The 26,099-nt window shown below is 52.1% G+C and overlaps 7 protein-coding genes across 7 annotated transcripts; 2 read left to right on the top strand and 5 right to left on the bottom strand.

Moving 5' to 3' along the window:
• Positions 1-76: 76 nt before the first annotated feature.
• On the bottom strand, positions 77-6,553 carry AAFC00_005221 (uncharacterized protein; the record flags this gene model as incomplete). Its single annotated transcript, XM_069344970.1, has 2 exons — positions 77-6,314; positions 6,369-6,553. 2 exons carry the CDS (start codon positions 6,551-6,553, stop codon positions 77-79), a joined length of 6,423 nt encoding a protein of 2,140 aa, XP_069202802.1.
• Positions 6,554-9,444: 2,891 nt separating this feature from the next.
• Positions 9,445-9,843, bottom strand: AAFC00_005220 (uncharacterized protein; the record flags this gene model as incomplete). Its single annotated transcript, XM_069344969.1, has 2 exons — positions 9,445-9,648; positions 9,709-9,843. The coding sequence occupies 2 exons, from the start codon at positions 9,841-9,843 to the stop codon at positions 9,445-9,447; spliced, it is 339 nt and encodes a 112-aa protein (XP_069202801.1).
• A 319-nt stretch (positions 9,844-10,162) lies between these two features.
• Positions 10,163-12,907, top strand: AAFC00_005219 (uncharacterized protein; the record flags this gene model as incomplete). The annotated part of the gene is made up of 5 exons (XM_069344968.1): positions 10,163-10,193; positions 10,242-10,551; positions 10,604-10,890; positions 10,940-11,111; positions 11,170-12,907. The coding sequence occupies 5 exons, from the start codon at positions 10,163-10,165 to the stop codon at positions 12,905-12,907; spliced, it is 2,538 nt and encodes an 845-aa protein (XP_069202800.1).
• A 38-nt stretch (positions 12,908-12,945) lies between these two features.
• On the bottom strand, positions 12,946-14,270 carry AAFC00_005218 (uncharacterized protein; the record flags this gene model as incomplete). Its single annotated transcript, XM_069344967.1, has 3 exons — positions 12,946-13,941; positions 14,000-14,165; positions 14,230-14,270. The coding sequence occupies 3 exons, from the start codon at positions 14,268-14,270 to the stop codon at positions 12,946-12,948; spliced, it is 1,203 nt and encodes a 400-aa protein (XP_069202799.1).
• Positions 14,271-16,057: 1,787 nt separating this feature from the next.
• Positions 16,058-17,788, top strand: AAFC00_005217 (uncharacterized protein; the record flags this gene model as incomplete). The annotated part of the gene is made up of 2 exons (XM_069344966.1): positions 16,058-16,285; positions 16,343-17,788. 2 exons carry the CDS (start codon positions 16,058-16,060, stop codon positions 17,786-17,788), a joined length of 1,674 nt encoding a protein of 557 aa, XP_069202798.1.
• Positions 17,789-18,706: 918 nt separating this feature from the next.
• Positions 18,707-23,179, bottom strand: AAFC00_005216 (uncharacterized protein; the record flags this gene model as incomplete). Its single annotated transcript, XM_069344965.1, has 2 exons — positions 18,707-19,060; positions 19,133-23,179. 2 exons carry the CDS (start codon positions 23,177-23,179, stop codon positions 18,707-18,709), a joined length of 4,401 nt encoding a protein of 1,466 aa, XP_069202797.1.
• A 389-nt stretch (positions 23,180-23,568) lies between these two features.
• On the bottom strand, positions 23,569-25,782 carry AAFC00_005215 (uncharacterized protein; the record flags this gene model as incomplete). Its single annotated transcript, XM_069348232.1, has 3 exons — positions 23,569-24,946; positions 25,006-25,319; positions 25,378-25,782. 3 exons carry the CDS (start codon positions 25,780-25,782, stop codon positions 23,569-23,571), a joined length of 2,097 nt encoding a protein of 698 aa, XP_069202796.1.
• Positions 25,783-26,099: the final 317 nt, after the last annotated feature.

Raw genomic sequence — 26,099 nt, 5'->3', positions numbered from 1 at the left:
TGAAGTTACGTGACGGCTGCAGTGAGAAAGACTTTCTTCACTTCTCATTCAATAAACTGAGAGAAGCCAGCTTCACTTAAGCAGCCGCGGTGATCAGTTCGTGAGGTCCGTTGCCTGTAGCCTTGCCCATGAGCTCATAAGGAGGTCTCTTCACAATACCACCAGTCACTGGCAGCTGAGATCCAGTTCCAGTCAGGTAGGCGTCAACCTCACGTGCGGACATGCGTCCCTCGTTGATGCCCCAGACAATCAGAGATTGGCCGCGACGGCAATCACCAGCGGCGAAAACACCAGCGAGGTTTGTGCTGTACTTGCCTGGTGGTGTCTTGACGTTCTTGCGAGCGTCAAGCTCCATCTCACTGCCGAGCACCTTCTGCTGTGGGCCCAGGAATCCCATGGACAACAGAACGAGATCTGCAGGGAAGAACTCCTCACTTCCATCAACCTGCTGCATGTTCCAGCCTGCACCGGACTTAGTCCACTCAACGCGCACAGTCTTGATGCCCTTGACGTTGCCATTGCCATCGTCCACAAACTCCTTGGACATGACGCAGTACTCTCTGGGGTCCTTACCCATGTGAGTCTTGACCTCAGAGTGACCGTAGTCAACGCGGTAAATGCGAGGCCACTGAGGCCATGGGTTGTCACGCGCACGCTCGACCGGAGGCTGTGGAAGGAGCTCGAAGTTCACAACAGACTTGGCACCGTGACGAACAGAAGTACCAATGCAGTCATTACCGGTATCACCACCACCAATGACGACGACGTGCTTGTCCTTGGCGGAGATGTACTCGCCGTCAGAAAGACCGGAGTCGAGCAGCGACTTGGTGTTCTTGTGCAAAAACTGCATGGCGAAGTGAACGCCCTCGAGATTGCGGCCAGTGATGGGCAAGTCACGAGGAACAGTTGCACCAGTAGCAAGAACAACAGCGTCATTCTCAGCCCTCAGCGACTCGAGAGTGATGTCGCCTTCACCGACGTGTACACCAGTGACGAAGTTGATGCCCTCGGATGCCATGAAGTCAACACGACGCTGGACGACGTTCTTGTCCAACTTCATGTTGGGAATACCGTACATGAGGAGACCACCCACACGGTCGGCACGCTCGTAGACGGTGACGGTATGACCAGCCTTGTTCAGCTGATCTGCACAAGCAAGGCCTGCCGGGCCTGAGCCGATGATGGCAACCGTCTTTCCGCTGCGGGTTTGAGGAGGCTTAGGGACCATCCATCCCATCTCGAAACCTCTGTCAATGATGGCGCACTCGATCGACTTGATGCCAACCGGGTCTTCGTTGATGCCAAGAACGCAAGCACCCTCGCAAGGAGCAGGGCAGACACGACCAGTGAACTCTGGGAAGTTGTTGGTCATAAGGAGCCTGTTGAGAGCATCCTGCCATTGGTTCTGGAAGACAAGCTCGTTCCACTTAGGGATGATGTTGGAGATGGGGCATCCGGTATCAGACTGGCAGAAAGGAACACCGCAGTCCATGCATCGGGCTGTCTGGTACTTCAGCTCGTCCTCATTGAGACGCTGAGAAAGTTCCTGCCAGTCACGAGTGCGAGTCTTCGAGCTGCGGTACTTCTCTGAGCGACGCTGGTACTTCATGAAACCACGGGTCTTGTCAAGGACCAGGGCAGACCGCTTCTTCTCAGCCTTGCCGTCTTGAACGCTCTCCTCGATATCGAGAAGGTCGTCCTTCTTCTTCTCGCGCTTCTCTTGCTCCAGTTGCTTCTTCGTGGAATCTTCGTGCAAAGTGCGCACTGGGTTTCCAGGGAGCATGGGGAGAGGGTACATGGCCTTCTTGGCCTCGGCTGCCTTCTTTGCCTCTTCTTCCATAACCCTCTTGTAATCGGTAGGAAGAACCTTGACGAAGCGAGGCAAGGCGCGGGAAAAGTCGAGCAGGATGCGAGCAGCAAGCTCAGATCCAGTGTAATGGTGGTGGTCCTCGATGAGACCGCGGAGGTAAGCAATCTCGGAAGGATCTTCGAGAGAGCTGAGCTCAACCATCTCCTGGTTCACCTTACCAGCGAAATCGCGCTGCATGTCAAGGACGTAGGCAATACCACCGGACATACCAGCGGCGAAGTTCCTACCGGTCTGACCCAGCACGACCACACGACCACCAGTCATGTACTCACAACCATGGTCACCGACTCCCTCAACGACAGCGATTGCGCCGGAGTTTCTTACGGCGAATCGCTCAGCACCCATACCACGGAAGAACGCGTGACCATTGGTAGCACCGTAAAGACAAGTGTTTCCAACAATGACGTTCTCCTCGGCCTTGTAGACGGCGGAACGGGGTGGGTAAATGATAAGGCGACCGCCAGAAAGACCCTTACCAACGTAGTCGTTGGAATCACCCTCAAGCTCAAGGGTGATACCAGGAGCGAGGAAAGCTCCAAAGGACTGACCAGCCGATCCACGAATGTTGGCATGAATGGTATCGTTTGGCAGACCTTGTTCGCCGTAGCGTTTGCTGACTTGATAAGAAAGAGTGGCACCGAGCGCACGATCGGTGTTCACGACATCGCACTCGATCCTGCAGGGTAGACCCTTCTCCAGCGCCAGCTCGGATTCCGAGATGAGCTTGTTGTCAAGACGCACATGGAGCTTGTGGTCTTGTTTGCGAACATTATAAGTCGCAACACCAGATCGCAAGCTGTGGGCTGGAGTCAAAATCAGAGACAAATCAATGTTCTCGGTCTTAGGATTGCGGAGGTCCTCGCGTACTCGCAGGACTTCGGTGTGTCCAACCATCTCGTTGATGGTGCGGAATCCAAGCTTAGCCATAATGGCTCGGAGCTCATTTGCAATATAATAGAAAAAGTTTATCACATGCTCGGGCGTACCCTTAAATTTTTTCCTGAGCTCCGGATCTTGAGTTGCAATGCCCACAGGGCAAGTGTTAAGATGACATTTTCTCATCATGATACAGCCCATGGCGATGAGAGGAGTTGTGGCAAAGCCCCACTCTTCAGCACCAAGAAGACAGGCGATTGCTACATCCCTTCCGGTACGAAGCTGGCCATCAGTCTGGACGATAACGCGGCCACGGAGGTCGTTGAGCACCAGAGTTTGATGGGTTTCAGCAAGACCAAGTTCCCAGGGGAGACCGGCGTACTTGATACCAGTCCATCGAGAGGCACCAGTACCACCGTCGTGGCCCGAAATCAGAATATGGTCAGCTCTGGCTTTGGCGACACCTGAAGCAACGATACCGACACCAGTCTCAGACACGAGCTTCACAGAAACGCGAGAGCGTGGGTTGGAGCACTTGAGATCGTAGATAAGTTGCTTGAGATCTTCGATGGAGTAGATGTCGTGATGAGGAGGTGGTGAAATGAGACCAACACCAGGAGTGGAGTGACGAGTGCGGGCGATGGGGCCAGAGACCTTGTGGCCAGGCAGCTCACCACCCTCACCAGGTTTTGCTCCCTGAGCCATCTTGATCTGTAGCTCATCTGCATCGGCGAGATAGGCGCTGGTAACACCGAAACGTCCTGAGGCGATCTGCTTGATGGCAGAACGCATGGTGTCTCCGTTGTCCATACGCAGACTGCGCTCGGGATCTTCACCACCCTCACCAGTGTTGGACTTTCCACCAAGTCTGTTCATGGCGACAGCGAGAGTTGAGTGAGACTCCATGGAGATGGAGCCGTATGACATGGCGCCAGTAACAAATCTGCGCACGATCTCGGTCCATGGCTCGACCTGATCGATGGGAACTGGGTTGCGGTCCTCGAAATCAAAGTCTAACATACCACGTAGGGTACAATTCTTGATTTGCTCGTACTCAGATCTGGAGTAAGCCTCGTACGACTTGTCGTTCTTGGTGCGGACGGCATCCTGGATGTTGGCGATGGAAGTCGGGTCGTTGATGTGAGGCTCACCGCCGTCACGCCAATGGTACTCGCCGGTCTCGGTCAGACCGGGGATCTCAATGATGTTACGCGAAGGGTAACCCTTCTCGTGCAGAGCAAATGCATCCTGGGCGATAAGCTCGAAGGTCATACCCTTGATACGAGTAGCAGTACCTGTGAAGCATCGGTCGACGACGGTGTCGTCGATACCGAGGGCCTCGAAGATTTGAGCACCCTTGTAGGATGAGAGCGTGGAAATGCCCATCTTACTCATGACCTTCAAGATACCTCCATCGACGGAATGCTTGTAGTTGTCAATGAGTTGATCGTGGCTGAGCTTCTTTCTGATGAGACCCTCGCGGTTCATCTTCATGATGCACTCGATCGCCAGGTATGGGCAAATAGCATCAGCACCGTAGCCGATGAGCACACACATGTGGTGGACCTCGCGAGCCTCGGCGGTATCAACGACGAGAGCGACCTGAGATCTCCACTTGTTGCGGACCAAGTGGTGATGGACCATACCAGTAGCGAGTAAGGCGGATACGGCCACACGGTCAGCAGAAACTGCACGGTCAGAGAGGACGAGGATCTTGTCATTGTTCTGGATAGCCTCGGATGCTGCGTCGCAGATTCTGTCCAATGCATCAACGTAGCCTTGAATACCGTCGGCCTTGGGGAAGGTGATGTCGACAGTGGTGTTCGACCAAGTGCGGTAGACGCTAGCAGCGTTGATCAATGCGTTGAACTCTTCGATGCCGAGTATGGGAGAAGGCAGTAGCAGGCGATGGCACTGGTCCTGACTCATCTCGAGAAGATTGCCTTGAGGACCGACATACGCCTCCAAGGACATGACAACAGCTTCACGGATAGGGTCAATAGGAGGATTGGTGACCTGAGCGAACAGCTGGCGGAAGTACTCGTACAGGAGACGAGGCTGCTGAGCGAGACATGCCAAAGGAGCATCGTTACCCATGGAACCAAGGGCTTCCTTGGAGTCTGCTGCCATGGGCCCAAGAATCAGACTGACTTGCTCCAGAGAATAACCGAAGGCCTTGAGTCTAGGGTCCTCCTGGATCTTCGTCTCGCCCAAGGTGAGGGCGAGCTGAGTGCCCTTGTCGGCGAGGCGGCTGTGAATGCCGGGAAGGGTGACGACCTGGTTCTCCACCCATGACTGGAAGTTCTGGCGCTTAGACACGGTAGCCTTGAGCTCAGTGTCATCGACAATGCGACCAGCGACTGTGTCGACCAAGAGCATTCTACCAGGCTGGAGACGCCCCTTCTGCACGACACGCTCGGGCTCAATGGCAATAGTACCAACTTCCGAGGCGCACACAATACGGTCATCGTCGGTGATGTAGTATCTGCAAGGTCTAAGACCATTGCGATCTAGGTTCGCACCGCAGTATCTGCCATCAGCAAAAGTGAAAAGAGCTGGACCGTCCCATGGCTCCATCATACAAGCTGCCCACTCGTAAAAGGCCTGCTTAGCAGGATCGATAGACTGGTTACCCTGCCAGGCCTCGGGGACCATCAGCATGACAGCCTCGGGGAGAGACAGTACACCGTTGATGGTGAGAAGTTCGAGCACGTTGTCAAAGGCGGCAGAGTCGGAACCACCATCCTCAATGATAGGGTAGAGTGACTCGAGATCATCACCGAAGAGGTCTGACTTGAGAACGCCCTCTCTTGCGCGCATCCAGTTCTTGTTACCACGCAGAGTGTTGATCTCACCGTTGTGAGCAGCCCATCGCAGGGGCTGGGCTCTGTCCCAAGACGGGAATGTGTTTGTGGAGAACCGCGAGTGTACAAGAGCAAAGTGACCTTCGTAGTCGACATTGACCAGATCAAAGTAGTAATCGTAAACCTGGACAGGAGAGAGCTGGCCCTTGTAGACGATGTTCTTGTTGCTCAGAGAGCAGAGGTAGAACCAGTTGTGCAGACCAATGGTGTGGGTTGCACGTTTGCGAAGTACATACAGCTGTCGCTCGAAGTGCTGCTCGTCAAATTCCTCATCGAATGACTCCTTGGGCTCCTTGCCTTCGCCGAAAGCGGATCTCAGGACAACGAAGGGCTGGAGAATGATGGGCTCTCTTGAAGCAGCAGCAGGACCCAGCAGAGTGGAGTCGCGAGGGACCTCTCGCCATCCCAGTACTCGCAGGTCGAGGCTTGTGGCGATTTCCTCAAAAGTGTCGAGGGTCTCTTTCAACACCTCAGTGTCGGGCTTGAAGAACAAGTTTCCTGCAGCGTATTGTCCTTGCTTTGGCAGCGTAAAGCCTTGCATCTTTCCAAACTCTTTGACGAAAAACTTGTGAGGGATCGAGGTCATTACACCTGCTCCGTCACCATCGCGTGCGTCGGATCCGACAGCACCTCTGTGCGTCATGTTGCAAAGGAGACTCTTTGCATCGCTGACAATCTTGTGGCTCGCCTTGCCCTTAATGTGCCTAGAATTCGGTCAGCCATCTCCTTGTTGGTCCTCTTCGCCACGCCACACTTACGCAGCAAAACCGACACCACAGGCATCCTTCTCAAGCTCTGGGTCATAAAGACCCTGCTTCATGGGAAGTGCACCAGCCCATGATTTGTTCTCTGGCGTATTTTCATACGTGTAGATGTTTACTGGCTCATTCTCTTCGATGATGTTGACCTGTTCGACTTCGTCTGCGAAAGACACTCGACCCATTCTTCCGGCCTGGAGCCGAGTGTTTGTTTCTTGGGGAGGTGGCGATTACTTTGGAAATTCAGGTCCAGAAGGTAGCCTCAATGGCGATAATAAGCCTATTGCGTAGTTATAAGCTCGGTGTTCTTCAATGGATGAATTAATCAAAGTGTGAAAGATCAGTGAAGGAAGACTGAATAGCGAATGAGAGACAAGCGGTAGACTGAATAGAGAACGAGAGATAGTTGATTGGTGAATGAGGCGTGAATGAGGCGAATTGTAGACCGAATAGGGAATGATAGGACAGGAAGTTGTCAGAAAGAGGAAGCAGCCCCAAAAAGACGACTGCAGAGGTAAAGCAAATACTAGAGCAGCGATCTTCCTTTGCCGTTTTCCTCAGGATCTCCGCGCCAGTGCTGTAATCTATGATGAAGTTGCTCTGTTGGGCCTGCGGGGTGAGGCAAAAGCAGAAAATGGCCGTCGATAAGGTCCGACGAGTGGGGGGCGTCGCAGTCACACACGGTATGGGAGAGGGCAGCCGAGAAATAACTTACACTTGATTATCCTGGAGTCGCTCGATATGGGATCAGGGAGCGCAGAGATACAGTATGGAGAAAAGAGGTGGGAGACGCGGAAAATGAAGCAGGACAGAGTCTCTTATTGAACGAGGCGCGCCAGCCGAAGCGACCTAACCAACAGAACACCCCACTCCCCATTAGCGCAGGTTATCATCTTGCGAACTCGGCGCATTCTGTCATTATCCATCCCTACAAAGTACTCGCAGTCTAAGGTAGTCATGGCACTTGCCACTCTCTTAAGATATGTCATAGTCCTATCCAGCATCAAGTAGCATGTCACACCCCATGGAGCTTCTTTGTGCTACCGAGCCTTGAAATTCACTCGGACCTGGTGCTGCCATAATTTCTTTTGAGCCACTCCATATCTCAACGTGCCTATGCACTCAGGACACCTCTCTAATTTGCGTGTGCAAGACATGGCAGCAGCCCTCGCTTGTCGCTTGAGATACTCTAGCCCCTCGTGCGAACTCATGCGCAAGCGCTCCCATTTTAATTTATTCTACAAATTCCCAAGTATACGGGATTTTTTTGTCCCAGGTGCATTTGCATCACGCTGCAGCACATCCACAAAGCGAAGAGCTACCCCAGACAACTTTGCTTGACCATAGATCCAAGCAGCCAGTCACAGCTCAGAAGCTGACCACCCGTGGTCATGGACGTCTGTGCTGCCGGCCATCTTACCGGGACTAAGCAGACCTAGCTGAATCTCTATTGGCTGCGCTGGGTCATTGGCTTTGAGATCGAGTAATTGGTAGATGTCAGAAAACTGTTCCCCCGTCTTATCACTCCAGAGCATCTTATCGGCCGGGCGTACCGTCGAAATATCCAGACTCAAGCAGTGATTACCAGCCTATTCCACACTCAACCCCCTCCTTTGTACACGTGGGGCTCGTGCCTCCAAGATGATCCATTCGCCGCAACATTATTGCCGCGTCTGTGCTAAGAATTGACAAGACTTACTTGTACGGGACGACTACTATATGCGCAATTTATTCTTCGTTGGCAGTCAAGCTGTCATGAATAATCCGCCGAACGCCTACAACCTCAGCATTGAAGTTGATTTCCGTGTGTGCGCGATAGGGTACGATTCTGTGTTGCCAGACTATTGGCTTCATACACACCCTTGCTGATGATCAGTCGAACATCAATCGCATATCAGTCGAATATCATCAGCGCACGAGTGACACGTGCAAGTCACCAATTATTGTCGAAAGATAGTAAATATGCTCTTGGTCGGGAATTTTCGGAAGATTGACAAATTTACCTAAGGTGCACATAGCACCGGCCTACCTTCCTAGTTGACGTTGATCAAGTACTTGTATGCGGTGATGGATGCATGTTGAATCCTGCCGCAACTTGCCTGTACATAACCCAATACAATGTACACAGGAGCTCGGAGTCAATGACTTCCTAATGAATGGTCGATGAGTTTCCAATAAAAAGTCACTGAAATTCCGACAGACAGGCAGGGAAGAGTCTTGTGAAGGGGCAATGAGTAATAAATTTATAATGAACAGTCAATGAGTTCATAGTAAACAGTCAATGATTTTTAAATGAACAGTCAAGGAATTTATAATAAACAGTCAATGAGATTATACTGAACAGTCAATGAGTTTTTGATGATTACCCGGTGAATGTTTAATGACTCGAAATGGGTTTTTTTGGACCCGGGCAGGCAACATGATAATCATAGGTAATAAGCCCTTGGCCGGTATCGGAATGCGCCGACAATTTTAATTAAACGATCACCACGTCCATAGCGAGGACCTCGAATACGAACCGAGAACCGAGGACCGCTGCTAGTTCTATAATCGTCAATGACTACTGTAGTGACGCTGAATTCTTTTGTTGTTTGATATACCTGTTCCTTAGCAACGAAATTCAATTAACTTATGGCCTCTGTCGCCGGTCCACATTCCACGAACATCAGGCACACTGTACTGTATATGCTTCTTCATTTTCTCATGTCGTCTCGTGTCTACCTATTCCTCTTCGAAATGGCAGGTGCATTGGCTCTACCGGATTTTGATAATGTTGATGATCATTGAGAGTGATTGTCTTTACTTTTGACGTGACTTAGAAACCGTGCCTCATCGCTTTCGCATATCGTGTAAGCGTTATACGGCCTTGTCCATCCTGCTATATTCCTATGTCCCCAATTAAATATCATTCCCCAGGACGCCTTTTTGCCTCGTCATCATGCGATGCCCAATGCTGTTGCGCGAGTTGAGACTCTGTGAATGTAACGAAGAAGTCGATCTGGCAAGCCATGTTAGTTCTTGTCGCCATTTTCACATTCAATCCATTCTTGTGCAGCTTACTGTGAACGGGGGATGATTACTCCTTCATCTCGTCATCAGGATCCTCGAAATCACCATCGTCGTCCTCGTCTTCCTCGTCATCACCGAGCTCTTGCGCAGCCTTGGCGAAGTCAATGTTCTTGCCACGGGTACGTCTACCGCCGGTAATGATGTTGCTCTCATCGATCTCCTCCATGTTGTCCTCATCAGCCTCTTCGAGTGGCTGCTCATCTTGACGGCCCTGCCAAATCATTCTATCAGTTCAGATCTCAAGATTCGTGAAGTCTCAGACAATACCAACCTGATCTTCCTCTTCTGATGAGCTCTCCTCATCCATGCTGAGATCCTCAGTAGCAGGAGCCTTGCCCTTGCCCTTGCTCTGAACCTCTTGTTGCTCGGCGGCAGAGGCCTCGGTGTTCTTGATCTCGTCGCTCATCTTGTTATAGATATGCAATGGTTGAGTAGCTTTCGTGGGAATGAGGATATATGGCGATCTGTTGATGCGGTCGTTTATGTAACAAAAAAGTATGACTTATCGAGTTGTGAGAAGCAGATTATGGTTTTGCGATGGACTGTTTTGATGCGACAGAACTGTTTGTCCTGAGTCCTGAGTACCAAGTGAAGCTTAGACCCGGTCGCCAATTTGTCACGTCACGCGTAAAGTCGCGTCTCCCATTAAGGACCTCTAAGCCTCCGCTTTCGCCGCGTATTGATGTTTTCGAATAAGTCAACACTCGAAAGATATCAAATAAGCAATGAGTTCAAGGCCTCGTGCAAGACCGGCCCGTAAGTGAAATACGATTACAATTTCTGATCACGCACTAACAGTCAAAGATGCGCCTGGCCCAACATATCTGGCATACACCCCCGATGGTCGACAACTGATCACTGTTGGTCTCAATAATGTGATTCGTGTCTTCACGACAGGATCCGATGCCGAACCAGTCAACATCGATGTTCAGCAAGATGCACATACAGCTGTTGCAGCGGCTAACTCTTTCTTCGTCGCTGGTTCCGAAGATGGTAGTGTCTGTAAATACTCACTTTCCAGCAATGCTCTAGACGAGGTCCTCGTGAGAAGCACCTTGCCTGTACGGGATGTTGCACTTTCGCCGGACGGTCAATGGGTTGCGGTCGCCACCGAGTAAGCTATAGACTTCGGTTGTGGTACTGAAGTTTGTGCTAATAAGTCATAGCGAGCTTGTTGTTAAGGTAATAAATACTGAGGATATGACAAGAGTGATGTACCTTAGAGAACAGTCTCGACCTGTCAAGCATGTTTCTTTCGATCATAGTGGCTCGATGCTGGCCGTTTCGTGTTCTGATGGAATTGTGTACATTTATTCTTTGAGCTCAGAGGAGCCTCAATTGGTAAAGCGCTTGGATGGGTTGATAAAGATGGTCGAGACCGACTCACAGTCGAATGCTAAAGTCATCTGGCATCCTGACGGCAGAGCCCTTGCCGCACCGACCCCTACCAAATGTAAGCTATTCTAAGAACTCAGTTGACGACGTCGCTAATGGTTCCCAAGCTGTACAGGTTGTATCACGCAATGACTGGGCGAACCAAAAGTACTTCAGTAGTGGCCAGAAAGGCGACTTCACTGCTGTCGCGTGGTCTCCTAATGGCGCACTTCTTGCAACGGCCGGGGATGACTTGAACATTACGCTCTGGGATACTCAAACACAGCAAGCAGTTGTTAGGTGAGCTCAGGGATGGTCCATAACTTTTCAAGACTCTACGAATGCTAATCGAAGACAGATCCACGAGCGACAGAGAGCCCGTATCTGCACTTGCATGGCATCCGACTGACAACCTTTTGTCATACACAACTTATGATGGTGAATTGTATATGCATGCCGGCTTCGTCCCCAACGAGCACCAGCCTCTATTGGAAAGGGTATTGGCCAGAGCGCCTATGCTCAACGAACCTCTGTCTGAAGTATCAGGGAACGTACGACGACCCATGATGAATGGAGAGAAGCCCGCCGAACGCAGACGAGCAGGTACACCCGATTCGTTAGACGACATATTGGGTCCCGATGCTATGTCTGAGGGTGGAGATCCGTTTATTGAAGACGATGATGGAGCTGGCTATGTAGAGGACATCAACGTGAACGGCAAGCGTCCTGGCGCTGATCTACAGGCACCTCTGGTGAAGAGATCATACTCTAGCCATAAATGGCAACCTCGTATCCACCACTCTTTCCAGCCGGGAAGTACACCATGGCGAGGGAATCGACGCTACCTATGTCTTAATCTTACAGGCTTCATCTGGACTGTTGACCAGGAAACCCACCACACAATCACCGTGGAGTTTTATGATCGCGCAGCCCATCGAGATTTCCATTTCACAGATCCATTCCTTTATGACAAAGCCTGCCTAGGCGAGCACGGAGCCGCGTTTTCTTGTCCGCCATCCAGTGAACATGGGAGCCTCATATACTTCCGTCCGCATGAGACCTGGACGGCTCGAACGGACTGGCGAACGACACTGCCTCGCGGCGAAGAAGTAACTTCGTTGAGTCTCAGCTCCAGCTGCATTGTTGTCACTATTTCCAAGGGCTATGTGCGCGTGTACACCCTGTATGGTGTGCCATTCCGAGTGTATCGTCAAAAGAGCGGCCCAGCAGTGGCTTGTGCTTCCTGGAGGGATTATGTACTCACCATCGGCAATGGTCCCATCGGCGGCGACGGGTCTACTAAACTTCTCTATACTATTGAGAATGTCAAGCGTGACGAGGTCTGTCAATCTGAGGATATGCTTCCCCTGCCAGAAGGTGCAGAGCTTCAGTCAGTCTTTTGGTCGGACAAGGGTGACCCCTGCATATATGATTCCGAGGGCATATTGCTCATCTGTCTGCACTGGCGAACACCTGGACAAGCGAAGTGGGTACCTCTGCTCGATAGTAGTCAACTCGATCGACTAGCAACGGGCCGTAAGGAAGAAAGCTACTGGCCAGTGGCTGTAGCGATGGACAAGTTCCATTGCATCATCTTGAAAGGTGGCGAGAAGTATCCGTATTTCCCCAGACCATTGCTTTCAGACTTTGACTTCAAGATCCCGATATCTAGCCATGTCGATATGGAAGATGACGATGAGGAGAATGAAGTCGAGAAGTTGGAGGAGAATTTCGTTCTCAATTCACTCCTACTAGACCTCCAAGACGACCTCGTGTCGCATACGAACTCTACGCAAGCACAAAAGGTGGAGTTGTCACAACGCGAATTGGAGGTCAACAAGGTGCTTCTGCAGCTGCTTGCGGCAGAATGCAGAGAGGGCGAGGAGCGGGGTATGAAGGCTCTTGAGATCGTGACGTTGATGAAAGATCACTCAGGGCGGATGCTCGAGGCTGCTGGCAAGATTGCTACAAGATTTGGTCGGGATACACTAAACGAGAAGATTGCTCTGCTCGCCGAGAGGAGGCTTGTTGGTTTAGTTGACGAAGAGGAGGAGCTGTATGACCCCGTATCACGAAATTTAGTTGTAGATAGATAGTTTTGTAATAACATCATGACAACGTACGATAGTATAATCTATTCGTCGTCGCTATCCATCAGTTCAGCCAATTCAGCCTCCTCCTCCATTGTGAGCATACTCTCTTTCACTTCTTCCTTTGGCTGGTCTTCGACACCTTGTGCTCTTCGTTCGGCTTCTTCCTTGAACTTTTTGATTTCAGCAGCATCGAGGCTCCATGTTCTGACAGTGGCGTCGATACTAACACTGACCACTCTGTTCGCCCTTTGCCCATCTGCGCCAGGGAGCAGAGCCAAACCCGTGACTTCCTCGTAGTGCCCGTCGAATACACACGTCAAGTCGCCGGTGGATCCATTCCACACGCGCACTTCCTCGTCTCTGCACGCAGTGATTACCCAGCCGGCATCTTGATCAACGACTATATCGCGCACGAAGTCGGGGTGTTGCAAAGTTGTGTCCGCAGCCCAGTTGCGCGAGCGCACTAGGTGTTGAGCCGTGTTGTCTGACGATGCGGTCCACAAATCTGCATCTGCATCTGCATCGTCTTCGTCGGCGGCCACAGGCTCCTCGAAGCGGAGCTTGTTGACAGACGTCTCGTGTGCGCGAATGGGCTCATCTGGCAGCTCGCCGGCTGCTGCCAACGATACACGCCAACGACGGATGTCTTTCACACTGTCCGCGCTGAACAGCACAATCTCATCCTTGGTGCTTGATGCTGGGTCAATTGCAACATCCAATATGCCTCGAGCGTGGCCCTTCAAGGTGTGTAACTTCTTTCCGGTAGCTATGTCCCAGATAATGATGGTAGCGTCTGAGCTACCTGATATCAAGACAAGTTGTCCAGAAATAGTGACTACGGTGACGCATTTCACAAAGTCTGTATGACCAGTAAAGCGACGAATTGGTTTACGTGATTTGAGCGACCATGAATGGATGGTCTTATCCCAACATCCAGCGAACAGCATGCGCTCTGCCCCATCAGTCGAAGGAGGTGAGAGAGCAATGCATGTCAGCGGAGCATTTGCTCCTGCATAGGCAGCTAATTTCTCTCCCGTCTATCAAACATGTCAATATCGAGTCAGAGTTGTAGATTCGCACACGAGAATCACACACTTCTAGAACTACACGCCGCGCGGTGCCAGCAGCTTCCGCGACATAGACGGCACCTGCATCTGTCGCATCGTACTCTATAGCTAAGATCTTGGACGGTAGCGAGATGGGATTTCCATTCTTATTTTCGGACTTAGCACTTTTGCGTGCACTTGTCGCAAGCGAGTCCCTTTAGGCTGTTTCAGCATATGTGTGAAATCAAGCTTATCAAAGGCACAAAGGTATAAGCTCACGAAGTCTGAAAGAAATGACCAGGGTCGGTCGACTTTGACATGGCTGGGATTGTGTGGTCGAGAATGTGTAATGCCCCCTTTATCTTAACCTCAGTGTGTATGAATTATTGTCAGGGCATCTGGCATACACGATCTGCCAAGAGATTTGATTACAACTCCTACAGTGCGCAGGGCTCACAGCGTCTTCTGACATCCGAAGCTATGATGGACAATCTCGGATTAGGTTCTGTAAACCTATGGTAGTGGCACAGAACACTAAAGTACACTTTTGCAATCTCCACCACGGGAAGGCCGCCTCTTCGGTGGTGTGAAAGAATTGTACTTGTATGGGTAGATGTGCCTTGTGGAGCGCGCTCACGCGATATATTGACTAGATACAAGGGCTCGGTCTGACCTCTGCCACGCACGAGGGACCTGTGGACCTAGAACATGAGCCATGTGAATGGATCTGGGTGATCTGTTTGGGCGACGCCCCACCTGCGTTTCGGTTGATTGCAAAGAGATCTTAGTTCCTCTTCACCATCCTTCTGATGATGTTCAAAAAAGCCTACACCGAGAGAGGATCATTTTAGCTTTTTTGTCCGTGACCTCGCTTGGTCAAACTCCAGCGTGTGTGGTGCCTCCGCATCTCCATTGTGGCCCGCAATTTACTGATGAGAAAGGACAACAACACAAATCGAAATCCTGGTTCTCTATCTAGTATCTGATTTTGTTCTATAACAGCCCCTGATATATCGCCTGGGCAGCCTCTTCATATCGTTAAACTGGAAGCGAGAGTGTGAGCCCACTAGTGGTCCTCGGTACTCCGTACATTCTGCAACGGTCATATGCACCTACAGTAGTCAAAGTTGGCACGTTTTCCTTTCTGACAGCAATACTGTACATTAGCATGCCCCATTAGCCCCCCATCAGGTGGTCGGCCTACTCCGCTTTATGAAACGCGAGCGTGCCACGGGCCCCACTTCACCCCAATCTGTCGACTCTCAACATCAAATCGTTGCTCCGGCCAAGGCTTCTGCTTCAGCCCTCACACATGTCGCAGGGTAGATCGCCTCGAAAAACCCGAGGTCGCTTCTCATATCTACTTGGCAGCCTGCACTACTAGCTGACCGCAATTGAAGCAATGTGGCGCCTCGCAAAGGCTAACACTGTTTGGAAAAACATGCGACGAAGAAGCTATCGCTGCAACTTCTAGAACGACGTGTGCCTCGACATCGTGCATCCTCTATTGAAGGACTACTGATCACGATGGGTTTGAACTTTTACGACTCAGGCATTCTTCCACAACGTTACACGACGCGTGGCGCAACTTTTTACTTTATGATACTACTCTGTAGCAGTATCACCATCCATATTGGTTCTACCGAGGCCAGTGTGCAAAAACTCTAAACAAGCAGTTGTGGGTCATGCTACGACAAACGTAAGAACAAAGGAAAAAAGGTCTGCCAAGTCACTTTCTACGCGACGAACCGGTCTGAGACCGTTGGAAGTGTATTCTCGCGTTCTATAGCTCTTGTAGCTGCACAGGCCTTCCGTACGTCTTCGACGAGGCGGCACGACGGGATGCACGAAGGTGGATCTCGCCACGCCACTACCGACACCAAAGACCCTCGAGAAGCCAATCTAAAGATATGCTACCTTCGATGATCACTAACATGCATATACCGTGCTGAGTCGAGAGACCTTAGCTTCAATGGTAGGGTGGCACAGCGTGGGACAGTACAAGCTACTATAATCTTCTCTTTTTCCTATTCTTTCTTTTCTTTCCCTGCCCGCTGTCGCTGTTGTCAATCACATACCTCACTTTTGATCATAAAGTGTCGGAATTATGGCAGCCTCCTCATCGTCATCTGACGTGCCATCTGCACCACAAGGCGGGATTGTCAAGGACGAAGTCAACCAGAAGAGTCGCGAAATCAGGAATTTCGACGGTGTTGATGATGATGTCGATCTCGACGATTACCATGGGCACTTGCGCAATCAGCAAAAGGATGAGGGTTTCACCAGATTAGATGCGCGCGAGATGAAGCGCATGGGCAAGAAGCAAGAGCTAAGGGTGGGTTGACTGATATATGTGCTCATGATATACCCTCGAGCTCATGTTTTCTTACAGAGAAACTTCCGTACACTATCGACTATTGCCTTCACCATCATTCTTCAAGGAACATGGGAGGTTCTTCTCACAGCCACGACGCAAGGTCTGGAGAATGGTGGTCTCGCAGGTCTTGTCTGGTCGTTCGTCTGGACGTTTTTCGGATTTTCCTTTGTGGTCCTGAGTCTGGCTGAGATGGCCTCGATGGCTCCAACTTCCGGCGGACAATACCATTGGGTCTCCGAGTTTGCGCCTCCCAGCCAACAGAAGATTCTGAGTTACATGACCGGATGGATGTCGACGCTCTCATGGCAGGCTGGAACTGCCTCTGGACCTTACCTTGTGGGAACACTGATCCAGTCCATGATCTGGGAAGCGGACCAAGACTACGCCTACACTAACTGGCAAGGCACGCTTTTCGTCATTGCAATCACCTGCCTCGTCTGGGTATCAAACATCTGGGGCGCCAAGGTCATGCCGGTGTTCCAAAACATCATGTTGATCGTTCACGTTTTTGGCTTCCTCGCCATCATCGTCTGCATCTGGGTGCTAGCTCCTCGCAACACGGCAGAGACCGTCTTCACCGTTTTCACTAACACTGGTGGATGGAGCACAATGGGCCTGTCCCTCATGGTCGGACAGATCTCTGCCATCTACGCTTGCATCTGCTCAGACGCAGCAGCCCACATGTCAGAGGAGATCAAGGACGCAGGCAAGGCCGTGCCCCGCGCCATGCTCTGGTCTTACTGCCTGAACGGCGCCCTGGGTATTGTCTTTCTGATCACCTACCTCTTCTGCATCGTCGACATCGACGGCGCAATCGACGACGCAAACAACGGATCCGGCTACCCCTACATGTTCGTCTTCACCGAAGCCTTCAGCCGCCCCGCCTTCAACACTCTATCCGCCATTGTCGTCATCCTGATCTACGCCGGCACCCTATCCTACAACCTGTCCACATCCCGCCAAACCTGGGCGTTCGCGCGCGACGACGGCCTGCCCTTCTCCAAGTGGATCGCAGCGGTCCACCCCAAACTCGACGTGCCCGTAAACTCGGTCTCGGTAACGTGCATGTTCACGATCCTCTTGTCACTGATCAACATCGGCTCCGACGCCGCCTTCAACGCAATCGTCTCTCTGAATCTGACCTCTCTAATGATAACCTACATGGTCTCCATCGGCTGCGTGCTCTACCGCCGCGTCGTGCACCCGGAACTCCTGCCTCAATGCCGCTGGTCGCTGGGCCGCTGGGGCGTCCCCATCAACGCCTTCGCATTCCTCTACTCGTCGTTTGCGTTCTTCTGGTGCTTCTGGCCGCAGACGACGCCCACCGACGTCGTCGACTTCAACTGGAGTCTGGTCATGTTCTTCGCTGTCATCTTCTTTTCGCTGCTGGATTGGTTCTTGAGGGCCAGAAAGGTGTATACTGGTCCTGTCGTCTTGACGGAGGATTATCACCAGAGGTAGAGGAAGAAACAGGAAAGCGGCTAATGGGTCGGGTGGGTTTTGGGGATCGGCGGATATTTTGTCTCTTTTAAGTGTCTTTCTTTATGCTTTGCCCTTCTTTTCTGTTTATATAAACTTATTGTCTTCGTCTCTCATGATCGTGAGAGAACGAAAAGACTGAACTCGTTGGGTGGTTTCGAGGGCCGGGTGGTGGTTGGTCGGTGGGTTGGACGAAATGAGACTTTCGAAGAAAAGAATGTGACGGCCGTTTTTTTAATCTATCTATTCGTGCTATGGGCTACGATATCCACAAATTGGAAAAAATCAAAATTTACTCAGACAGTCCACATTACAATATTTGTACATGGAAAAAGAAAACCCTCTTTTGACACTGTGACATCGTTACAAAGAAGAAGAAGAAACGTACTTGGTTGGATCGTGAAGCAGTAAGAATAAAAAGACAATGCTTGCAATTTTGGTAACAATCAGCTACTTCCTCTCGCCACTCCCGGTCCCCTTTTTACAGTTACACGTTCGTCATTCCACCACCTTCCTCTCACGAGATCATCTTCGAAGCGTTCATCCCCAGACGCTCTTGGGTCTTCTCCTTTGCTTTCGGGCGAGCTCTCCGCTCCTTCTCTGCTTTACTTCGTACACAACTGCTCCCTTTTCGTGAAATCTCATGGTCCAATGTAATGTTCATAACCAAGTCAATGGTTCGGAAAAAGACGTGGCTAGCCATGAGATGCTAAGACGTGTGAACCCGCCGCTAGAGTGTTCCAACCCCTCGTTGAGCGAGATGACTATCAGGCAGGCATTATTTCAGCACTGTTCGACATGGTCTTCAGAGGTGAGTAACTTTTGGTCTGGTCTCATAAAGAGCATAGACGCTATACTTCGGATTGATCAAAGAGTCACGCTGTCCCGTTCTTCGCTTCTTCACTCGGTGAGGTTCTTAATCTCAGCGATCTGGCGAGACAAGTGCGAGATCTTGCGCAAGGCCGGATCCTGGCCGTTGACATCAGCAATGGTCATGAATGCACCTTGCATGCGCTGTTGCAAGACATCCATGATCTTGGGTGCGACCTCGCGGATCTCGGGATCTTGAAGGTTGATGGTCGACAATACGCTTGCCAGCCACTCGAGGCGCTCGTTGACGTTCTTGCCAAAGGAAGCGGTCAGAGCAGCCGAGACCGACAACGAGACCAGAGGGCTGAGTCTCTGGAGGTATTGAGGATTGACGCGGACAAAGAGCTGGTCGAAGAGCTCCGCCTGGCGTGGGGATTGCAACCACTATCGAAAGTCAGTAAACGTGATCCCGAAAGGAAAAGTGATATAGGGATAGTTATCAGGGGGGTTTCTTACCTGGATAGTCGCCTCCTCGTACTTTCCTTGGGTCATCAAGCTTGTGACAGCTTGCACCTCCCTCTCTTCCGCAGAAGGGGAAGTGACCTCGGCTCTGTCATCGGATGCGGCAGATGCGTTAGATCCTCCGCGGACTTCTGTACCACCTTGTCGCTGCAGTTTGAGTATCTGCTCCTGGAAAGCTGCTTGTGAAGCTGCCATACCATCGACAGTGTTAGACAACGAGGCGACAAGATTGGTCAACTGTTCGATCCTGGCGTTGTCTTGCTGACGTTGGGCTTGCGATTGACGAAGCTGCTCCGCAAAGCGGCGTTCTACATCGCCAACGGCCTTTTCAGTAGCAGAGACTGCCAACTTGGTGAAGTTGGGGACGATGGAGTTACGGAGAACGGTGGCGAAAGCCTGCTCGGTTTGAGCTGCGACCTTGCTTGCGGCCTGTTCCGAGATGGAGCGATGCAACTCCTTGTCCTGAAGGGCAAGGGCTATAGCGGCAGGCATAGCGGCCTTGACCTCCTTGGAGACAGATGCCGAGAGTGATGCTGACAATGCTGATTCCAGCTTGCGGTCCAGTGCAGATGTGATCAGACCATTGATGCTGGGCAAAACGTTATTAGTAATGCCAGCGGTGACAATCTGGGACAAGCTTCTCTCCACATTCTCTGTCAATGTGCTAGAAACAAGGCGAAGGACAGCATCCTGCTTGGCTGCGGCAGCAGCATCTTGAACGCGTCTGTCGTTGTCAAGCTTGCTGTACAGAGCACCAAGCTGTCTAGAGAAGGCCTCATCGATGGACTTGCTGTTGTCCACTGAGTTGGCCGAGGCAGTGCCGTTGATGCCCACATTGCGCTCTTCAGCCGGGCTGGCAGCGCTCTTAGCGGACGACAGTTCCGGTTCAGTGGAGGGGGAGTGCAGCTTCTGAGCAGCCATGGCGTATGATGCCGGTGTAAGAATAGCCGGGTTCGTCGCGCGCTCGACCGGCTTAGCAATCTCAGGTGTGGCTTTCTTGGGCTTTTCGATCTTGGCAGCACCATTGGCGGACGGCATCTCAGCCTTCGCAGCGGAGCGCGCAGAGGATGCAACCGGCTTGGTGACCTCGGGTCTCGAGGGAGACACGGACGTGGCAGCCTTCGAGGCGGCTTTGCTGGGAACCTCGGAGCTTGCTTCACTGGTGACAGATGTGGCAGTCGCACGGAGGTCGGACACGGTGATGTACGAAGCCTCTTCGGCATCGACAGGCTTCATGACCTTGTTGTCGGAACTCCAGCCAAGGTCTTCGTGTTTGATGGTGATGGTAGTGACACCCTTGGAATGCATAGCATAGAGCTCGAACAGAGCATTCTCCGATGCGCCGGAAGGCACGGGCGACTTGAGCATATCCACGCTGCGGAGTTGTCCCTTGGAGGCAAAGGAAAGCTCGCGGATGCCACTCATAATGGCGGTTGACTCGGGACGAGCCAGGGCAGGGTCTTCGGACGCAAGCATGGTCACATATCTCGCTTGATCCATACTCTGGATGTTGTATCGCGGAGCGGAAAGGTGGATGAAGTAGATGGAGTTGCGTGTCGGGTGGCCAAGGGCAATGATGCCGGTCTTGGGGTGGTATGCGATGCTGCAGATAGCATCCGAATCCTTGTCGTGAGGGAAGTGAATCTCCTGGACAGGCTTGTGAAGGCCGAGATCCCATAGTTGGAGGATGTGGTTCTGCTTAAGACCTACAATCAGATAGCGTAGGGCGACGCCCTTGACGCAAGGTCTCTCCTTGTCGACAAACATGATGGATGACGGTGTTGCCTTCTCCAATGGAAGAGTGGCGGTCAGGGTCAGAAGAGGAGCCTTCAGCTCAATGGAACGACGTTTGCCCAGGCCGGTGTCCTTGGCTGCCTCGGTCATCTCACGAATGTCCCAGAACTTGATGCGGCCACTCTTGTCGAGGGACACGAGGAGGCTGTCATCTTCACTGAAAGCAAAGTCCTTTCCAGCCTTGCCAGTGTGAATCTTCAGGCAGCGCTCCTCGAGGTATTTCTGGTTCTCGACGACACGAGTCTTCTTGTCAGCATAGGTGCCGTGGCGAGCGACGTAGGGTGCGATGATGTAGATTGATTTGCCTCTGGAGATGGCGAAAAAGTCGGCGTGACGGGAGCTCATCTTGGCTCTGGTCTTGACGGGGCTGCCAGAGGTGTTGTCGTCCTGGACGGGGACCGGAGGAAGGATGAAGCCTTGGGACTCGAGGTTGTACTCGTCCCAAGCGTCTCCCTCGACCTTGACAATGTTTGTCCAGAAGACGGAGCCGTTGACACCCGTGCCCAGGATGGACTCGGTGTCTTCGTGAGCTCCGCGAGCGGCAGGAGTGATGTTGAGGTTGAAGATGCGCTCGCTGCCAGTGAAGACCTTCTTGTCCTTGCCAGAGTCTTGGCGGATGATGCGGAAGCCGCCATCCTTGGACATGGAGTAGACAATGTGGTTGGTCGAGGCGGTGACCAGAGTGCGATCGATCTGCTCAAAGTCCTTCTTGAGGCGAGCAACATCCATGAGCGAGTCGGGGCGAACCGGAGTGACATTGTCGGCCTTCTGAATGGCGATGGAGACAAAGGGCTTCATGGGGAAGTTGTAGACGGGAACGACGAAGGAAATGCCATTGACTGGGCTCTCTTCGGCATCCGCGCTCTCCCAGCTGTCGGCAACATCGTCGACAGTCGCTTTCTTGCCGCCGTTCGAGGCCTTGTCCACAGCTGCAGGAGCGGGCTCAGATGCGGCAGCGAGTGCTTTTTCAACTTGCTTGTCGACAGCTTCACCTACGCCACTGAGAGCCTGCGACACGCTCTGCTGGCTTGCGTTGTCCACCTCAGGCGCATGCGCGTGGGCGTGGGCAGGAGATTGCGAGACGTGAGAGTCGGTGGGAAGAGGCGATGCGACGGGCGAAGAGACCGAGGGAGCGAGCTTGCGCGTCTTCGACAGATGTCCAGCAGGCTCTCCATCGCCACTTCCGGAAGCGTCTCTCTTGCCGTGCATGAGCACCTCGAACTTGGGTGCTGCGGTAGCGGGCGCGGGCTTGGTGGAAGCGGTGCGCGTGGAGGGGGTCGGGGTGGCAGAAAGCTGCTCGAAAGGATTGACGTAGGTGAAGACAGGGCCCTGCTTGGCGGATGAGGGCGCCTCGAAGGCCGACTGTGCAGGAGCCTCGCTGGCAGAACCAAAGTGTCTGACAGGGGTGTGTTCTTTGGCCTCGTGGGCGGCCTCGGCAACAGCGTCCTCGACGGCGTCAGCGACAGCGGCCTCGATTGTAGCTTCTCTCAGACCCTTGACCAGATCATCGATGACGGCGGCGGGCGGCTGAGGCACGGGAGAGGCGACGGGAACCTCTTGCTTGGGTCTACGGAGGAGGCCAAGCAGGAAGTTCTGCGTGTCCTGCGGTGGGGCGTTGGCTGCTGCTGCTGCCTCTGCCTCGGGACGTGAGTCGGGCTGCGGGGCGGCGAACGAGTTGCGCATAACGATGGGCGGCTGCTTGGGCTGGAAAGAGGCTACCAGATCAGAAGCCGAGACGTTGCGGTTGTGCTGCTGCGGGCGCAGTTGAGATGCGTGAGGAGGTGGTTGTGGTGCTCCCATCGAGGGAGTGCGTTGTTGCGGTGCGGCAATGGAAATGTTCTGCAGAGAAGCCATCGGGCTCTGCTGCTGTTGCTGTTGCTGTTGCTGCTGCTGACTGCCACTGAACTTGAGCAGGTTCAAGAGATTGTTCGCCTTTGCGTCAGCCATGGGAGTCTGTGCATGGGGAGTGCCCATGGTGGGACTCATGATGGCCGACGGGTGGTGGGGGTTTGGAGTGTGCAGTGGCGGTGAGAACATGGGAGAAGAGACAGAGGGATGCTGGTAGCCCGGAGGCGGCATAGCATGCTGCTGGTGGTGATGGTGATGGAGATGATGAGGCTGTGTCTGATGCTGAGGCTGAGGCTGAGCCCAGATGGACGCTTGCTGACTCTGCGATGGAGTCGAGTTGCCGGAAGCAGGAGCAGCTGGACTCTTCAGTCTGCTGAAGAGCTCCTGCAGATCCGCCATGTGCTAAGTCCAAGTGGCGCTGTCAAGCGCTGCAAACGATGAATCTGTCAGACTCGACTTGTCGAGACTTGACTGCTTTTCCCTATGAATCAACCCGTCCGGATAACAAAAGGAAGAAACGAGTTGGTTGGATGTTTTGAGAAAGAAAGAGTGAAAGGACCACTCGCTCTTGCTTCACTGCGTCGAATGGAATTTGGGAAGCGGCGAACGAAGGCGCCAAGCCTCGATGACTTCACCAACCTGCCACACACACAATGGATCCTTATCACTTTGTACTCACTCGAACTGCATATAATATCTATAACACGAGAAAGACAGGCCCGTGATTGAATACCACACTCATCTCTTCAATCCATCGTCATCTGCCAAAACATAATGTGACCCCAACCTTACACAATCTCCCAGCTGCCCTCACTCTCCGAGTCATCTCGTAGCTGCTGATTGACACTGAATACTGCTCTCCTCCCAACCATTGATCCATGGAAATCGAAACATGTCACCGTGTAGTCACTGGCCTGGTCAGTATCTGAAATCATTGTCTCCGTCTCTTCGTTCAAAAGGTACTCCAGCGCGCAAGCATGCCCCACCGACTTTGTGTTCCTCGTGAGCTCAAAGTATGGAAATGCTCCAGTGACGGAGCTAAAGGGAAGGCCTTGTGCTCGCGCTGCTTCTTCACTTTCTTTAGGCACCGACCACCTTAGTCTGGACCGATTGCCGCATTTGACAAGCTGCAGGTAGTCCTTGATACCGCCTGATGCATATCCCGTGCTAGCTCTCTTGATGCAAATTCTCGTCACTTCCAATACCTCCCATTCTACTCCCGTCTTCGGTGACATTCCGCGGACAACCACTCTTATTCCAGCAAGCGGCTCACGGGTGCAGTCGAGTATTCGAGTTTCCTTCCAATCCTTGCAAGCCTCATCTCTCACCGGTATAGTCGTCGTAGTCCCACACAATTCGAATTTGATATACAAGTCTGCGGGCGTCTCCTTCTTGCGGTAAGCTATAGACACCTCGAGACAGCCTCTCATTCTCAGCTTGTATAACTCCAAAGACGCGTCGACATTGCTACCCCGCTGGGTCGCGTTGATGGATGCTCTTGGCGGATCCTCGAGAAGCTTGAGAGACATTGTTGTCTCTCCGACACGCGTCTGGTCTGACGAGACCGCTAACAATACTCGAGGTAATGTGGTCGATTCACCAAAGTGAGATGGCACCATGTCCATCCCGTTTGATCGGTTGAACGCTTCCTTAAAGTCCGCGTGCAGGAAGCAATCGGAACCAGCAGGGGCCTCTCTAGCAGATTGTGTTATTGGTGAGCTCGGTTCGGGATGTGCGTCGGTAGAAGTGCAATTGCAATGCAAGTCCTTCGGTAGCTTTGTGCCCTTCCACATAGCGTCTTGGACTGCGCATGCTTCTGATATCGAAGAAAAGTGCTCGAATGGCCAAGCTGGCGCGAAGATTCCGGCTGACGTGCCATGCTTTGCTAAGACAGCCACAGCGACACCAGTCTCGGTGCCCCCACCACCAAAGGTACGGCGTGGTTTCTGATCGCTTTGCGAGTTCTGTGCCCAGACATCGATGCCGAAGACGATGTCAGTAGGATCTATAGAGTTCTCCAAGGCCAACTTCCTCGACTGTTCGACATTCCTGACGTCCCAGTCGTAGTTTGTCAAAATAGTCCCTGCCGCTTTGGCAAATATGGCATTTGAGTCCGTGAGACCGTTCTGATATTGTATCATATTACTCGCTGTCAGAGCATCATACCTGGGAGACACCCGTTCAGCAAGCGGAAGGAGATATCAGAACGAATGGGTCAACCCTACCAAATCACATTTCCATGGCCGAGTTGAGACTTGAGCTGAGTGAGAAAGCCCACTAATAGTTCACGATTCCAAATTGAAAAAGGAAATGTTTTTTCTATGTTTACTAACCAACCTTCGAAGCCATAGGCTTCTGCCATTGTGGTAAGCTGCGTGGCTACGGGATACTCCCAACCACCCTCAAAGTCGGTGGACGGACGCCTCTCCAAGATTTGTCCAATGTTGGTGGACTGTGGCTCCACCAGGAATGTTCCTATTGACCTGACACCGTTGTGGTGTAGGGTGTTTGTCCAAGTAGGGGGAGGTACACATACAAGCTGGTCATATGCACCTTTAGCTTGGTAAGTCTCTAATATGGGAACAGCTTCTGCAAACCTTGTGAGAAAAGTACACAAAAGCGTCAACATATTGCATATAATCGCACGAATAATTCACAGCGCTCAATGAAGGCCCCTGACAGGCTTCGTAATCGTGGTAGTTACCCACGTAGTCGTGGATAAGGATGATCTTGGCCTTAGGATCATCACGTTCCTGGTCGACATCAACATCAGGTCTTGGAATGAGAGGTATATTGGCTCTTTGTAACGGATCAACTTCCTTGGGGTCCCATTGCTGGAGTTCCTCGAAGGTATCGAAATACGCAAATCCTTTGAGGACATCAAGCTCACGCTGCAGACGTCGCCTCCTGGCATCCTCTTCCATATCCTTGGATGGTCGTGTGGGTAATTGGTCCCTGAAGCCATCTCTGATCGGGCGGAGTACGTCCTTCCATGAGACCATGATGGCGGCTTAGCCGTATTCACCAAGTCGCAATCTCTTCTACATTGGTCTCATCGCTCACTGACTCTACGAAGTACAAGAAACTGGCTCGGGTGTGACCTATGGAGAGTGTATGGGTACAGTAACGAGAGCAAGTCAAGTCAAGTAAGGTACAAAGGAGAAAGGATATCAATTAGATCGAAACGTTATCGCTATCTTATCCGAGATGCAAGGCAAAGGGAGCTCTCACGCACGGACCAAACACGTTGCGTCGTCGTTGTTTCGGCCACGAAAGTCACAAGTTGTTCACAAATCGATCAAGTCTGAGCGAGCTGAAT

The sequence above is a fragment of the Neodothiora populina genome (genome assembly GCF_041146345.1).
Source record: "Neodothiora populina strain CPC 39397 chromosome Unknown canker_contig_5, whole genome shotgun sequence".
Taxonomy (NCBI): domain Eukaryota; kingdom Fungi; phylum Ascomycota; class Dothideomycetes; order Dothideales; family Dothioraceae; genus Neodothiora; species Neodothiora populina.
Note: the sequence above shows the minus strand (reverse complement) of the source record. Positions and strands in the feature narration are given on the sequence as shown.